This window comes from Lepisma saccharinum, chromosome 18 (assembly GCF_977018435.1).
Source record: "Lepisma saccharinum chromosome 18, izLepSacc3.1, whole genome shotgun sequence".
NCBI lineage: Eukaryota > Metazoa > Arthropoda > Insecta > Zygentoma > Lepismatidae > Lepisma > Lepisma saccharinum.
The window spans coordinates 27,258,416-27,276,500 of record NC_139246.1 but is presented as its reverse complement, the minus strand read 5'-3'; the positions used below and the strand labels follow the sequence as shown (position 1 = coordinate 27,276,500).

General features: G+C 38.4%; 1 protein-coding gene across 2 annotated transcripts in view; it reads left to right on the top strand.

The window, feature by feature from the left end:
• Positions 1-14,628, top strand: part of LOC146002492 (acetoacetyl-CoA synthetase-like) — a 39,369-nt gene extending 24,741 nt beyond the window's left edge. Inside the window, exons 10-13 of one of the 2 annotated variants that reach the window (XR_014443719.1) lie at positions 3,295-3,549; positions 5,849-6,051; positions 9,864-11,655; positions 13,056-14,628. Coding sequence is in view for 1 of the 2 variants with exons in the window: in XM_083140373.1 (XP_082996499.1) it covers positions 3,295-3,549; positions 5,849-6,051; positions 9,864-10,001 (596 nt within the window). In the remaining variant the exon portion in view is untranslated. Of the gene's footprint in view, positions 1-3,294; positions 3,550-5,848; positions 6,052-9,863; positions 12,035-13,055 lie in introns of those variants that run through there. The other variant, XM_083140373.1, reaches the window with a different exon arrangement.
• The last annotated feature ends 3,457 nt before the right edge of the window (positions 14,629-18,085 follow it).

The following is an 18,085-nucleotide window of genomic DNA, read 5'->3' as shown; positions in this document are numbered from 1 at the left end:
TTTTTTCATTACCACACGTAACATTATCGGCCATAAAAAGAAGCTATGGAAGTTTAATTTTTAAAAATAAGAAATTAAATCCCCAATTTTAAGTAGGTTATTATTAGCCATAATGGCCGATAAGTAGACTAACGTGGATTAGGTTATTGATTAATTCATAGTTTAGTTAGAATACTTAACTGCAGCAGAATTTCCCCCAGTGTATTTGTAGCTTGACCACCCGATACCAAGAGGTAGAGCGATTCTCCTTGCTCGGACATGAGGCCTTGAGATTAAGTAGTGTGATGTCAGAGCATGTGATGTAGTGTTGCCAAGTTTATTGCACAGCTATGAAATGGGGGGGGGTATCCTTCACCATTCCTAGTCTAGCTGGGTTAGTGTAGAAGCCAAGCCTCTTCATATTCTTGTGGTCTTCCACCACTTCTCTCTCTCTGTCTCTGTTGTATTCCAATCCTGCCCTCTTCGTATACTGACTGTCCACAAATAAAGTTGCCCTACCCAGAGCCTGTTCGAAGCAACAGCTTGCACTGAAACTTGGCATACAGACTATGAACATGGACACCACAGGGATGCAAATGCTGACGAAAAAAAAATCATTCAAGTGTTCACCACCAGGTGCAAATGTGGCCTTTAGAATTAAATTTATCCTACTCAGAGCCCTGTGGTGCTTGGTCGAAACCATGGATTGTGGTTAAACTGTGTACAGAGGTTATGGTGACTATGGGGAAATGAATTCTGATGAAAAAAAATAGTTAATTTTTTATACCACCAGGTTGAACTGTGACGCTGAAGTAACACAACCAGTAATGTGAGTTTACGCTGATACAGCAGTATCAGCGGTTTTTGGGATGTTCACTGCACACCAAATTTCATTGCCACATTTTGACCTGGTGTTTTTTTTTTTGTTTTTTTTTTTCATTTTCTTTTCCTTTCCTTCTTTTCTTTTCTTCCTTTTCTTTTCTTTCTTTTTCTTTTCTTCCTGTTCTTTTCTTTCCTTTTCTTCCTTTCCTTTTCTTTCCAGCATTCACTTCCCCATGGCCATGGCCTTCATAGCTTCAACACCAACTTTCAGTGTAATCCGTTGCTTTGAACGGTCTCCAGAGGGCTGAGTAGGGAAACTTTGTGGACACCCAGTATCCATCCTCTGTATGTCCAAACCACCTGAACTGTGGCTGATTTGCTCTGTCCTGCAGCTTCCCTATCTGTTGCATCTACATATTTGTCTTTTGTGATCTCACGTACTCTACCTTAAGACTTTCATCTGCATCTTACTTCCATCTCTCCTTCATTGTCTCTGTTCCATGCATGATTAAAAGCACATAGTGTGTGTTCACAGAAAAAATCTAGTCTCAGAAAGGTGTTCTTTAGGCAAATATACTGCAAAGAAACACCTGTTGATATCCAGGTATTTAATTTAAAAAAGAACATAAGACAACATTAAAAGCTCAACGTTTTCTGTCATTCTTCCTCTATCCTGCAGGTGATATACCACAAAACATTAGACTTTTAGTGTGTTTTCTTGTGCCATTTTCTTATCATCTCTGAACATTTGCAGATAAGAGTATGATCTATCTAGCATATTTTGGAGAGCTTTGAGACTCAAGTGACAACTGACAAACAAAATGGGACTCCTCCAGTTTATAAATATGCATTCACTGTGCATACATGATCACCAGACTGAGGCAACATGATGTTGCCTATTATCCTAGTTACGTACATGTATGTAACGTGTGCCTGTGTTGGTATGGTAGGTTGGATTTAATTCTGAAGGTTTATTTCCAACTAACCTACATTGCACATCTCCTCCCCCCCCCTCCCCCCAGCCTGCTTGTCACCTCAGGCTGAAAACTCCTTAAGGAGAAGAGTGACAGTTTTCCACCAGTTGTGCATTTATTTCAATCTCATCGAAATGAGCACTGCTACTTAAAAAAAAAGAAAACAGAATCCCATGTATTCCTTATGGGGAATCTACTTCAACTTCAAGTTATGCAAGGTGTAAAGGGTCATCCTTCCACGTACGACACCAAATTGCCAACATCACTTCCACATAGTACACCCTGGACTGTATTTTGCAGACTAATGAGGCTCTGGCATCTGTTTTTTGTTCTTATGTGTGCTGAGTGCCTCTTTACAGCTTCAGCTTTTAGCCGAAGTCAGAATGTTTAATATTTTAGTTAACGACATTACAGTTTAGGGGCTGGACCCCGTATAGCATGACAGGTGCAAAATAGCCTGTAAGTGCTGACGTACCCAAAAATTCAAATTCAAGTTACGGCTAATCAAATGGGAGTTTAAGACTTTTCTTATGACCAAAAAAATGGTTTGTGTCCTTTATCCGTCCATGTAATTTTCTACGCCATTGGATGTTTGATATTCCCAAGAGAACAGATAAAATAATGCTCCCATAAGCGTAATGCATTTCTCCTTGCCTCCATTGACCATCCTGGCAGTGTTGCCAAACCTGATGCACATAAAAGAGCTAAAGTTGACTTTCAAGGAGCTAGATTTACGAAGGCTGGATAAAGTGCCTGCTAGAGTAGTTTTAGGTTTCAAAGGGCACTGCTATTACCGTTAACTTTAAAGTGATGCTTAGTTTTCACCATCTAGATCCAGTGGCATCACCCATTTCAATAATCTACTGATGGTTGTATGAAATCGAAAATAAAGGGTTTGCAGATAATAATATTATGTCATCTTCATGTCAGCCATGGCGCTATAAAAAAGTAGCTGGGGAGATAAAAGGGGGTGGGGCAACGCAGCCAATATACGTAACTGTCATGTCACATACAAAATGTATACTTATGTTGCCTGTATGAGCCAGTGATCACATCATAGTGGGTCAAGGGAGCAGGTGCCCCAGTTCAAAGGTAAATGATGCATGAAAGAGCCAGACCTGGCTCCAAAAGAGCTAAGTTGGCAACAGTGCCGTAGAGGGAAGAGCCTCGCGGAAACTTTTCCTCATGCCCTTAAATGAACCACAAATTGCATGTTCGACATATACTTTTACATTATTTCGCGACAATATTGTGGTTTGAAAATGCACTTCCTTCCCTTTGAATCTACTTAAAATTAACATAATGATGTCAATTATATATCAGTATCAATATGAATTAATACAGGATGTAAGTTGTGCATTACCTTTAATATAAAAAACTGGTGTTCTTGCCAATTGCAAGTATCTTTTTCACTTGTAGTTTCAGTTGAGAGTTCAAAGATTTGTAATGCCATATTTTGCAACTCATTACCAAGTGTGTATTGTTTTTAAAGCTGACTTGTTCACCAATATTTCCACAGGGAAACCAGTGTTTGGACAGAGTGGAGAGCTGGTCTGCACGAAACCTTTTCCGAGCATGCCTATTTACTTCTGGAATGACCCAGATGGAGTTCTCTACAGAAGGGCATACTTTGACAAACATCCAGGGGTATGGACCCACGGAGACTACTGCATAATCAACCCAAAGACTGGTGGTATTGTTATGCTGGGAAGAAGCGACGGAACTTTAAATCCTAGCGGAGTTCGATTTGGAAGCTCGGAGATTTACAATATAGGTAAAATTGTTGTTTGTTGCTATGATTGATTGTTGGTGATGAATTGAATGATGTGGTGTTCCATGTGCACAATGATTTAATGCACAGACAGATTATTTTCATTCTTAAGTGGGTGTTCTTCAGATGTGAAATAATATGGATATTACAGTATCCTACAACTAGACTAAAGCCATAAACTAGGAATGTGACGAAGCTGAAAATTTACCAATGCCGATGTACTCACCGATAATTTTTGGAACCAATACCGATGCCGATATTTAACCGATTCCAATACATAAGATTATTAAAACGTAAATGGGATGTTATTTTCAGCATGACAAAAATAAATTTGCTATGTACATTTCTATTGCATATCATATGTATATACATATATATTCTCAAGAGATACGAATGTACATTTGCATCTACAAAATGTTATGTGAACCTTTAAGAAGAACATGGATTCTCAAGAGATTAAACATTAGTACACAAGCAGTTCTTTGAAATGCAAAATAAATTCCTGTTCTGCCAGATTCAACTTCAGAAACACGAGATTTGGAAGCACTTCAGGAAGTAACCTACTTCTTCTCTTATCGCAAATCTGTTCAGCAACACTGAACACTCAATCACTGAATACTGATGCAGCAGGTATGCCCAAGTATTTTCTCAGGACTTGCTTCAGGTTTGAATATTCATTTTTGAATTTCCAATACAACAGCAGATCCTGGTTCAGCAATGTACTGTTTATTTCCGATTTATAGTTAGATTCATCCTCTGAATGCGTTTGCAATAATTTTATTACAAAAACTCTACAATAATGACGAATCATAACCAAATTTTCAATAAATCTTACAAAACTAGAATATAAAACTTATTAGAAGGTAAAAACTCTAGTATAATCTGTACCGGTTTAAATATCGGATTTTTGCCAATACCAATGCCGATGTGTCAATTTCGGCCGATTTTCATACATCTGTAATCGACTTCGGCACATCCCTACCATAAATCCTGCTTCTCTATATTGATAAAATTCAGCCAAGTATATATCTCAGACTTTTAAAACCTTTATAACAAATGCGAGTAAAATCATTGTAAAGTAATTAGCTCTGAGCCGATATCTATACCAATTTCCACCATGATCAATATGAATACATGAAAATGATTAGTAAGTAAGAATTCCACTCCAATTTTATTCATTAATTTACTAGAATTTTGCTTTGAAATGTTCACGAATATTTGCTTTGAAATATTCATGAATCAGAACATAAATACATGTTATACAAGGGCTGATCAACAAAGAGATATTATTATAACTTTATTTATTTATTACGGATGTTTAGTACTCTGGTGGATGATATTTTTCAAAGTAGTCCCTCCCAACGTGAATGAACTTATGACAACGTTTCTGCCAGTCCGTAAATGCATGATGTAAGCCATTCTTTGTGAGATCCTTGAGAATCGCCTCACATTTCTTCAGCACTGCTTGAGAGTCTGGCAAACGATGGCCCCGTAGCTTTGACGTGTGTGCAGGGAACAAAAAAAGTCAAAGGAGACTAGGTCTGAGGATATAAGGGAGATGTGGTACACATGTGATGTTGAATTCTGCCAAATATTCCATGACATGATTTGCCACATGAAGTCTGCATTATCATGATGAAGTCGACACCCATTCCGATGAGGTTGTGGTCGTTTTGTTGCCTCCTCAGTGTCGCAAACACTGACATGTAGTATTCTGCTGTAACTGCGTGCTGGTACACCATTCCCTTAGATTCAAAGAAAGCGATCACCATCACTTTACCTGCAGATGGAACAACTTTCGCCTTTTTCGGTGTTGGAGACCCTGGCGATTTCCATACTGTGCTTACTTGTTTTCCTTCTGTTAATATTAGTGCATAGAACAAAGAATGTTGCTGTCAGACAAAGGATCTGATCATGCTGCCATCTTGGCCACTCTTGTCCAATACGCACATTACAAACACACAACAATACAGAATGCTGTGCAGAAAAATGAGTCTCACTTTTTGTTTATCAGCCCTCGTATAAATACAAAATTCATTTTTGCACACAATTCTGGTTCAAAATGAATGGATATTTCGAATTTTGCATTGCATTTCTCCATACTCCGCAGAAGAGCAAAATGTTGGAAAGGTATCAGCAAATTAATTCTCACTGACACTTTCCGATACTGCTGGTATAGGCCGATACTGATACATCGGTATCAACTCAACCTTAAATGCAATACATTATTGAAAGCCAATACATAAAAATGTTATCTAACTTCTTATTTTTCGTGATAAAATGATTTCTTCATTCATTACAGTTGAATCATTTCCTGAGATCCAGGACAGTTTGTGCGTTCCACAAAGAAATAAAGATCTGGAGGAGCGGGTAATACTTTTCTTAAAACTGAGAAATGGTAATAATCTTGCTGATTCTATAGTGAAGGAGATTAAGTCGGCCATACGGAAACAGCTCTCTTCGAGACATGTGCCATCCCTGATATTGGAGACAAAAGATATACCTGTAAGTGTACAATTAGAATTACAGAATTTTTAGAACTTGATAGTCTGTTGTCTACAAATAATTTTGTATCTTTTCTTATGATGATGTTATTGTCATTTTATAGTTTCGTTAGCAATGGGATAGACTAATTGATACTCAATCGGTATAAACTAATACACATATATTGGTGTATTGGTAAAGGTAAAAATCTGATGTATCTGTAAATACAGGGTGCGGCACTTAAAACCAGCCCGTCCCTTCATAAGATATCATTAGATGAACAATTTGAATGATTAAGTGAAATTAAAACGAAATCAAACAAAAGCAATACACCAAATGAAATTTAATGTTGTATGTTAAGATTTCTCACCTTCACAATAGATGCTGAAAGTGTCCTCCACCCACTTCAACACACGTCTGAGCACGTTTCAGGAGATTCATGTACACCTTTGTTAATTCTTGAGTGGTGATGCTGTTCATGATATTGTGGATGGAGGTCTTGAGTTCTTCAATTGTATGTGGATTTGTTTCGAATACTTTCCCGTTTATCATTCCCCACAAGTAAAAGTAACAAGTTGAAAAGTCGGGTGACCGAGGAGGCCACAGGCATTTGCTAATTGTCCTCTCTGGAGTAAACATTTCATGCACACGGGATAGTGAAGCATTTGATGTGTGGCTTGTTGATCCGTCCTGCTGAAAGTAACAGAACTGACGCTCCTCTTCTGTCAATTGTTCATAAAACTCTTCCAGAATTCCCAAATACACGTTACTGTCTACTGGGGTTTCAAAAAATATGGGCCCGATAACGCATTGTGCGGAAATGGCACACCAAACACCAATCTTTTCGTCATGCAATGGCTGCTCGTGGATTCTGTGATGACCAATAGCGATTATTTTGGGAATTTACGTATCCCGACAGGTGAAACCACGCCTCGTCACTCATGATGAGCATCAATGGATCCAAAACACCACTGGCAACATTCGTCAATAGCCATGAACAAAAATCCACCCTCTTCCCCGGGTCAAGCTCCCTCAGTTGTTGCACTACACTTATCCGGTAAGGTTTTAACTTCAGCGCCCTTAACACACGTCTACAACTTCACTCACTAGCTGGAACCTGTTGACTTAATTTCCTCGTTGATTTACGAGGACTTCTCGCCATTATGTTCTGCACCTGCCTCCGTAATTCAGGTGTGCAGACAGATGGTCGTCTGTCCCTGGGAGCATTTGTAACAGATCCTGTATGCCTCCATTTCCCAATCAAATCCTGTATTGTGCGTTTTGCTGGGACAGGACGTCCTGGAAATTTCTCCTGAAACAACTTCCTTGTTTACACAAAGGGTCCGGTGCGCACAAAAGCTTCAACAATTGCAACACGCTCAGGAATCAAATACGGCATTATCAAGGCTTCACCCAACAAGGCCTGATTCTCAACTGCTTTCACTCGACCATGGGTTCACAAGCCACCTGTTGGTGAGAAACAGAATTAGTAACTCATGCAACACCATCTTCTGTTGACATGTTCATTTAGATGTTTTACATGTTCATTAGCAAAGCAATTACATCGGGATTACAGCGGTCTGGTTTTACGTGCCGCACCCTGTAGCTTATAATTTAGTGCAAAATTTCATTTGTTCTTTTTATGGATATAAACTTATATTCATGTTTAAGGGAATAAAAAACACGGTTGATAATTAGAATATGTATGTGAGTGCTAAAATTATTTCCATGGAACTTACTTGTAAATGTTCGATTCATTTCGGTGGCCTCTGCCACCATCCACTTGGGAAACTTGATGCTTCACTGTTGGGTTGACTTCCGGTCCCTGTTGTTTCCGCTAGGGGCGCTGGTGTAACCAGTTCATCTGCTGCGTGTGATATGTTTGAGTTGTTGCAAAAGCGGGAGCCAAACATGATGTGCCTGACCACTGTCGATATTCAGCTTGTGCGGAAAGTGCATAATTGCGTGTGTCTGTTTGATCTTTGTGTCAATCATTGTGTGCGCTGTATGACTAACTGAAACATTTTGGATCCTGTGTTTGTTAAACTTGAGGTGCTTTGCTAGTCCGGTAGTGGGTTGGGATTTTTTTTGCATCGGATAAGTGCTGTTATATATGTTCGTTGATGGATCTGCCAATCTAATGTGATTTGTACTCACACTGGGCATCATATACTCCCGGGTTGTCAAGTGGTGAAAGGAAAGATAAAGATCTCTTGTGTTTGCTTAGGGCGCTAGCTATTTTGTTCACTGGTTTGTGTGCAAGTTTGATGTCATACTGTTTCAGCATCTTGGCTAGCCGGTTGGATGTAGTCTGGTGGTAAGGGAAGGCAATCCATTTTGTTTTATTTTTGCTGGCTGGGTGGTGTTGGTTAGGTTGTCGCACCTGCAGTTCGGCTTTGCCACACCATGTAAAGAGTTGATGTATTGCGTATCCATTTTGAAGTCCTATGTCTGTAACCATGGTAACTTCTTCCTTCAAATCCTCTTCACTTGAGCAGTGCGAGAAAGCTCTTCGGTAGAAGTTAAGCAATACATTAGCTTCATGTTTGGGTGGGTGATTGGAAAGGGAGTGGATGTATTGGTTTCCTGACCCTAGTGTTCTGTAGACCGTGGTGGTGAATTTGTTGCCCCTCCTTTTGATGGTTAGGTCTTGCTAGACCTAATTCTCCATTCTCCATTTAAACAATAAAATTTCATAAAAAATATAAATCATCATTTACTTACGATATGTGAGTATGCTTCGTTGGTGAAAGCGATGTTTCGGGAGTCTTACTGCTCCCTTTCTCAGGCTTCTTTCTAGGCACGTATCAAACCTCCATGCCACATCAAGTACGTCAAGCAAGGAATAGGGTAACAGGATAAAATGTTAAAAAAAAAATTGTTAAAACTTGATGCATTATTCCATGCCCTTAAAAACCCCCGAAAACGTATAAAAGTAAAACTACACTCTCCTCGGTCTTCCGTGTAAGTACCCGTTGGTCTTTGATATATGCCTAGAAGGAAGTCTGAGGAAGAGGCGTCGCTTTCACCAACAAAGCATACTCACATATCGTAAGTAAATGATTTTTTATGAAATTTTATTGTTTAATAAGAGTGAGTAATTCGTAATGTACAAAATATGAATTCTCCATTTGCCGTTTCACTCTTATGTTGGTTTCATTTCCAGTCTGCAAGGATTCCAGCTATTTACAGCATGGGCAAGTAAAATGTGGATGCTGTGCCATGGAAGTGACATGTTCTACTCCTGATTTTGTACCATACACTTCTGTCTGTTTCTGAGGATGAAGTCTGTCCTGAAAGAATGACATTTCCAAATGATGAAAGATTTGGTTGATTTGGCATTTTTAAGTCCATTTTATGCACAGTGAGGCTAATCGGGACTGGACCTACAGTTTAAAGTGGAATGTAAACCACTATGTGCCTCCACCAGGAATCGAACCAGATGATGAAAGAGATTTAAGAAAATTTGCCAAGGGATATGCACACTATTCCACAAAATTTGTACCAGAATGCATTCCAACAGTGAAAAATGTTTGGATCCGTGTATTAACAATGGAGGGAACTATTTTGAAAGGGGAAAATCTGATTAAGCTGTATAAAAATACTCACAAAATAATTTTGAAAAAATTAAGGTTATTTTTGGACAGACCTCAGAGAACATTTTGATCGTAGGTGATTCAAATAAATATTGTCATTAATTATGAATTATTTCAGTGAAACAGCTCTATTTAAATTGCCAGACGATTTATTTAAAGTTCCATTAATATCAATAATGAAATGTGTGCCATCCAAATATCTTCATTTCCTAACACATTTCTTATTTTCACATTTAGTACACTATTAATGGAAAGAAGGTAGAGGTTGCTGTACGACAGGTAATAGAGGGGCAGACAGTTAGAAACCAGGGAGCTCTTGCAAACCCAGCCTCGTTGGAACTCTACAAGAATCTTCCAGAACTTCAAGGCTGGTAACAGTAGCACATTTTTCCTGATAATTTAATACATAACGAAGACTGGAAAGCTTTATCAGTATAGTAATGAATTGCTTCATACAGCTTATTTATGTCAAGTATTATCATGGTATTACATTGCATCTTACTTTATGGTTTAAGTGTTGATAATTTTGAGGTATTAAGAACGGTTCAAGGATAAGGAAATATTAAATAAGGTGCTTGGTTCTTGTAGTATTGAACATTTTTTACTCTTTATAAACAGTGTTTAAAATTTTGTAGGTAATGGTTGAAAAATCATAATTTTGTGCTTTTTGGCAGTTTTCTGAATGTACAATATCAATTTTGTTGTAATTGTCTAGAAATAATCAAAATATGTAATTGCAGTTTCAGTATGGTATACAGCTTGCCACATACGATGGTCACGCAGGCCAGAGAAACACTGAGAGACAGACCAATGGCATTGCCAGAATCCCTTTTGCCATGTCTTCGCTAGAAACAGCTTCAGTACAGGGGATTCGCTTTCAGTTGCATGGCCTCCACTCTTTAGCCATTGTTTATGGCAAGCTGTATAGTCTATTCAGTATTTAACACGTCATTTCTGCCACATCTGGCTAATCACTACGATCTATTCAATCATACGAAATTAGTACAACATAACCCTAATTTTATAGTTCTGATTCCTACGTTCTCCTGCATGTGATATCTCACGTAGATCCAGTTCCTTTCTGTGCATAAAGTGGACTTAAAAAAACAAACTCTGGCATGTAACTTTTCCATTCACAATATGTTATACAGTAATTGTTTCCTGCATTATAATATAATTTATAATTGAGATTAACTTGTAATTTTTCATAGGATCAATTTTTTCCATACTTCATTAGAGTGCAGATATATTAATAATATCTACTGGTTTGCATAACTCACTACGAAGTCATGTTGAAACCTGGGTAACACGTGGGTTGTAATGTCACGAAACGGAAATAAAATGTTATGTCATCACAAAAATGCCAGCCAGCTCCCGGGTGACGAGAGGTCGCAGAGGGAGTCTTAAAGAGAGTGAGCAAGGTGAGTGGTTGGGTTTAGTGGTTCAACTCATGAAGTGTGTTCATGCAAACACACTGCCAACAGACGACACAGCTCCGACGGACCAGGTCAGGTACAGTGATGACACTAGTAATTTAAGTATCAGTGTTGTTCAAATCCAGCTCAAATGTATACTCACCCCTTTACCCCCTTCTCACATTTAAAACTCCTCTCATAGCCAAGCTGTTAGGCTGGCAAACAACCTAAAGGTAACAGTAACAATCCCATTGGCTTTCAATAGGATCATTACAACCCAGAAGTGTCAGTGACTGTACAACTGTGGAAAAAATGATATCCCCATTTCAAGTCTGGAACAAAAGTGCTTAATTCTCAAAGGGTTTATTTTGGGGCGAAGGGGGACATTATACATTTCTTGGATATAATCATTTTTATTCCAGAAATACAAAAACAACCATTTCAGAGGAAATAATGTGTAGAAATCAAGATTTTCTAAGGAAAAATTCCTTGCATTCATTTTTTAAGAAGAGCAAAGGGCATTAGAATACTCCTTAAATTGCATACTGAAATATAGCCCTCTGTGGCAGAGTGGTCAAAATAATGTGTCACAAAGATCCCATGTTTGAACCCTGGTTAACCTTTTGCTGCCCAAGCATCTCGAACGAGATACCCAAAAGTAACCCTCACGGAACCAAGCGTCTCGAATAAGACGCTGTGTCAAGTTCGTAGTTTTTACGTTATAACTTTTCTATTTTTGGCTAGAATTTTGATTTTATTTTTTTATATTGTTCCTAACACATTTCTGTTAAATACAACACATGTATTTAACAGAAATGGTTTTTTGCGTTTTTTTTGTCTTCATGAAAATGGAGGGGAAAAGGCGGGAAAAGGTACTTCTCTTTTGCGGCTCTTTTCAACGTAAAATTTTTGCCGACAAAGGAAGACCGACTTTGTTGTTCTAAAGCAATGCTTTTCACGTCCTCCTGCTATCTGCGTTCGAAGGAAGCTTGTTTATAAGTATCCGATGTCAAAATGAAAGTTTTCCGTGAGGGCGGAAGCAGGGGGGGAGGGGGAAAACTGGTTGTTGAATCTGCGTTGTGAGAATGGGAATTCGAAGTGCGCTGAAGGAAACCTTTGTTTGTGAGCACAAGTGTTCCACAATGTTGAGCAGAGGTCACAAAGCATTGTCTAAAAATAGAATGTTCATATCTCCAGGGCAAATAGTCTCTGAGCTGTAGTCAATTCAATGTAACTGCATTTCGCTCAATTCCGAAGCTTGAGACAGTGGCGTACAAGCCTTTCGTTTCAGGGGTACAGCTTGCGTTACATTGGTCATACGGCAATGATGCAAATATTTTTCTGTTTCTTACATGCCAGCGATAATTTCAATGTGCATTTTGAACTTTTCATATCCTTTTTTTCGGGGGGGGGGAGAAACCCCATTTTAAAAAAAAAATTCAGGGGATTTCCCCCCTTTCCCCCTCCATATGTGAGCCGAATGTGCATAATTATATATTGTCTGAATCTGTGATTCATTCTGCGTTCAACGGTATATCGTTCATATCTCCAGGGCAAATAGTCTCTGAGCTAAAGTCATTTCAAGGTACCGCTGCATTTTGAAGCTTGAATCAGTGGCGTGCCGACAATTCATTTTGGGGGTATAACTCAAGTTACATTGGTCATATGATAATAATGCAAATATTTTTGTGTTCCTTACATGTTAGCGATCATTTCCATGTGCATGTCGACACTGTCATGTACTTTTTGCTTGAGGGGAGGATGGGGGAACAAAATTTTATTTCCCGAAATTTAGGAATTTTGAGAGTTAGCCCCCTCCCACATATATGCCGAATTTGCAAAAATTTCATATAGTCTAAATCTCTGGTTCATTCCGCGTACAACGGTATATCACTCATCTCTCTAGGGCAATTAGCCTCCGATCTACACTCATTTAATTGAAACTCTGCATTTTGCTCAAAATTGGCTCGGCCAATAGAGGCTTACTTGTGAAAAAGGCCTTGGGCAGCAAAAGGTTAAAGCATGAATATACATCGAGTTTGTTTCTTGAACTACGAGGGTAGATCATTAAGTATCGCACAACATTTTTTTTAAAGAAAGAAGTTTAATAGGTAAGACAACATAAATTATACACTATGAAACCACATCTTTTAGCTACTTTTCGACATAGGAGCCAAGTCTTTCAACACATTTTTCCCATCTTGGCACTAGTTTCAATATACCCTGTTCATAGAACTCTGTCATTAGGGAATATATCCATCTGCACACAACCGATTGCACTTCTTCATCAGAATTGAAGCATTGGCAACCTAGGAATATCGCATACTGTACCGTAAGAAATGTTGAACCACTCTGATAAGGTTCTCAGATGGATCCGCCAGTCTTTGAGAATTGCCTGCTCAATGGCTGTAACATTCCGTTCCGTTTCAGCTGTTACCGGTTGCCCGAAACATGATGAGTCAACAAGGTTCACACAGGCTCCTTGAAAGAATGTGCACTATCTGGAGATGTGCTGAACAAATGACGTCTCTAGCGTTAACTTCAAACTATATGTCTGTAAAATGTCAATGTCCCAGCCACAATAACATCATGGAAAAAAATTGTTGTGCGATACTTAATGATCCACCCTCGTATTTCATCAGTTCGTCATTCATCTACATAGCTGTGAGTGATTAACATAAGAGGTAGAAAAACTATGTGAAATAACTATAGTTGTAGTTTCTATAGAAGAGGAAAAAAAAATGTGTAAAAACTTTTTATAGCAAATGTTTATGGCTCTTTTTTATGCACCATGAACTTTCACGTTTCTTTGAAATTAATTAAATTTACAAAGTGTATTGTAGAAAGCATTTTTTAACATTTGCGAAATAGCATGGTGATTTAATGAATGTTACAAACTTTTCCTCATATCTCTAGATTATACATTTACCATAATCAAAAGCAAGAGTATTAGTTTTTCATGATGACCATGCTGGACATGTTCAATTTACATGTAGCATTACAGATTGGTTGTATAAGTATAAAGGTTTTTTTATACAACAGCATTTCTAGAATAAGCGAAGACTTTCAACTGTAGTTTCAAGGAGGGCGTGAGGTTAGTTTAACACACTGTATTATATACATTGGAACCCTGATTTTACGTGTTCATGCTCTTCTGGTCCCGGTAAAGCATGATGTAATAAATTTTCAGATTACACATTTTCGCGCATTATAAGTTATTTAGCCTGTCTCCTGAAAAAAAATGTATAATTGAGATTCCAATGTAATTTTTTTTATAAACTTGTAATACTTTTTGTAAGTGCCTGTACAATAACAGTTGATATTTATATGTAAAGTTTTTTATGAGGATTATATTTGTATATTTCAGTCACAATTTTATAAATGTTTGCTGTTTCAGAGTCAGACATTTGAGACTGCTTTTAAAACTTAATAGTTTAGATACATATTTAAAGATTTTTTTCTGAGTATATATCAAAAATGAGATACGCTTTTTGACTTTATACAGGTATTGTATGAATATTTAGTCATTATTCTTTGTGAATTGTTCAAATATTTATGCATTTTCCATCACTGATGAGAACTGTTATATGACTTGAACATAATTATATGTATTTATTGTTATAATTAAATAACTTTTATGCTTTAACACATGTTTCATTTATCTTGTAGTACAGTGTCCTACTCAAAAGTATCCCCAGTTTTCTGCGGTAACATTTGGAGGATTGCACTGATATTTTGACACTGTACTCTGTAGTCCAAGATAAAAGTAGCCTGCAACACTGCAGGATTATTTGGTGGCGGAAGGGGACCAGTACCACCTGCTGCTTGCACAAATTGAGCCAGATGGAGAGAAATGCCTGGTGTGCTGTCGTTCATTCCAGACATTCATTGGTCCACATATAGTTCAGGAACGAAATGTGGTTACCCCTGGTCTGCCTACCTAAATTACCAGAACATGTGTATGTGAAGGTAGTGAAACCTACATGCACAGCACAAGGAGCCTTCTCATCGCCAGAAAGTCTACATGTTCTGTGCCATATACCAGTGGTGCATAATCGGACCCCCCCTTTTTTTTTTACTAAGGATGGCCCAATATGATTTTTTGGCCTATACCGATAACCAAAATTCTACCAATCCAATATAGAATTCCAAATGGTTCATTGACCTCTCTAATAAATATTAGGGATGGGACTTCCTAATGACGTCAGCAGCAACTGCTAAATTTACATCTCCTCTTTGTCAATGCAGTAAGAGGGGCCGTAGCAGGCAGAGGGGGAGGGGGCATTGTTGTCAAAAGTGTTTGAGACGATAACTATTCAGCGGGTGAAATGGGCTTTGCACAATGCTTGCTTCAGAAGACAACCACTCCTCCTTTGGAAAATAAAAGGTAGGATTGGGGCTGAAAATGACTCGTGTGATTTTTCCAGCTGTCTGTGCCTTTTATTTTGAAAAGGATGCTTCATTTGAGTTCACAGAGATGTTGCAGTAATGTCGTGCGCATAGTTTTCACGTGTGCGAGTGGAATGAGATATTTTTTTACTTTGTGTGTGTGTGTGTGTGTGTTTTGTGCAAACATGAGTTCGGCTATACGGCTAGAGAATTTGGAGCAGGTAAACAATATACTAGACTGTTTTGACAGAGATGAGGAATTGGAAAGCGACGAGAAGTTGCGGGAAATTGTACATGATCGGGGTGAACTTGTAAGTGACTCGAGTGAAAGTGATTCAGAGGATGAAGAATTTCTTCCAGAGACATGCCAGTGGCCAGTGTGGGGCCTACAGTCCCACTGTTTTAAGGCAATCTGGGACCGAAAGTTCGTAACCTCTCGGCCAACTCCACTCTGCTGGATGTTTTTAGACTGTATTTTGAAGAACAAATTATGGAACTTTTGACATATGAAAGTAACAGATATAATGAACAATATTTATTGTGCATGTTGCCAACCCTTGTCGAAATTAACTCATGCACTTAGTTTATTTTTTCTTCGGATAGCAAAAGGCATTAGGAACAAAATAAATATTGAATTATAATGTAGACATGTGGTTGCAAATAGGACATAGAATTTGTTCCTGTCCCGTGTCTCAACAGGGAGGGGCAAAATTTTGTCTTTTCTTTTTTTCAATTTTCACATTTGAAGCCACAAATAATAACAAATACATACAGATAGCAACACTTCGTCTTTTCTATGTCAAAGTACATTTTATTCTTAGTAAAATGTTTTTTGTTTCACTAAATTATCTGCCATAGCAAGAAAGCTATAACGATTTTTGCTAAACCTTACAAAACTTGTTTAAATGGACTGGAAAAAGAGGTAAAAACTGCATAGCGCCAAAGGACTTTAAAGGTTAATATATCAGATTGGTAAAATTATCTGTATCAACTAGTACTGATCGAGTACCGATTAATCTGTCCCATCTCTACTGTCTACATTGAAATATTCCACACTTTGGAATATTTGGCTTTTACCAACGGGATGGGGCAACACGTCATAAGTCTGCCGTGAGTATGACTGAGATTGAATAATTCTTTTTTGGTAGAGTCATTTCACACCTTATTTGACTCCACCAAACCTGTGGGGCCATCTCAAAGGGTGTGTGTGCATGACGAAACCTCGTGTGCTGGACGATTTATGGAAGAATATGCGGTGCTATATCCAGGTGTTTCCTCAGGTTCTGGCTGCCACCTTCAGGAATAAGGAGCACAATGTTCTCATATTCACATGTAGGACATATCAATGTTTTTTTTTTTCCATCTGCCTCTAAACTTAAAACTGACACTTTTCGGTGCTACCTTGGATTGAGACACCCTACTAGTATACACTAGTCCATGTGGTGGTGTGGCAAGGTTTCTTGTTGAAAAGCCAGGTAAGGCAGATATCTGTTCCTTGTCCAATACATGGATTCATTATTGATCTTCATCCAATTAACCCACAGAGGTAGAAAAATGATTGCTGGAACCTTGGGGTTAACTAAGTAGATGCTCCTATGGTTTAACATAGGGACAGCTGAGATTTTTTCTTCATAGAGTGATCTATTTGCGTAACAATGAAAACCAGAAGAGAGAAGTTAAAATTATGAAAGTATGTTGGATTTTTTTTTCATTCCAAGCATCAATACCATAAGCTGGGAACATATTACCCATACAAAAATGAAATATGAAAAGTCATGAAAATCCTAACCTGGTTGCTTTGCATAAAATGACCCAGTTTCAATTTTGGTAAGCCCATGTGCTTTTCCACAATACATTTCATTCAAAGGGCCCGTTCCTAAAGTCGCACGAGTTGAATGCATTAAACGAGTTATGGTAACTGGCTGTCCTATAAGTGCTTCTGTGCGTTTCATGAGGTTTGTATGCTGTCCCGAAAGTCGCTTTCCGTGCAAGAACAAGATTCACCAAACGCACGGGCCAGGCTGGTTTGTTCGGTGAGAATCGTCTGCTGCTTGCAGACAACGTACATACATGATGGCTTCAAACTGTACTGGTTCGGAAAATATATTATATTTTAACAGAGCACAATGTGAAGCAACATGCGCAAGATGAGTGTGCCTTAACTGTTCTTAGAATGTCATTAAAATGAGTAACAGTGTCAGCAGTAGAGTTTATTTCTGTCAGAAGGACATGCCTTCCATGGGATGCCATGCAGAAACTTTCTCTAAACAAAATGCTGTGCCTGCGCTTTCGTCTAGTGTGTACCATAAGTCTGTAAAATAACTGGTTTCACCTGGTCCACGAGCCCAGTTATCTTTGATGAATCCGTTCGCTTCGTTAAGACTTTCGGAACGCACTCAATGTTTTTTAATGTAAAGACTAAACTCCATGGTGTAACAGCTTCATTACGTCAGCACATCCAGCCCCATTGCCTTCTTTCTTTGGAGACTGCAGTCCTTTGCTGTTGCATCCAAACAATGCCCCAGTTGTCCTCACCATGCTGTGCAAAAAAACTTCCTGGACTTCTTACTAGGAATCGGACAAGGAGCGCTAGCCATGGGAGCCATTCACTACTATTACTTAAATGAACTACAATAAATGATGATAAATGTTTTA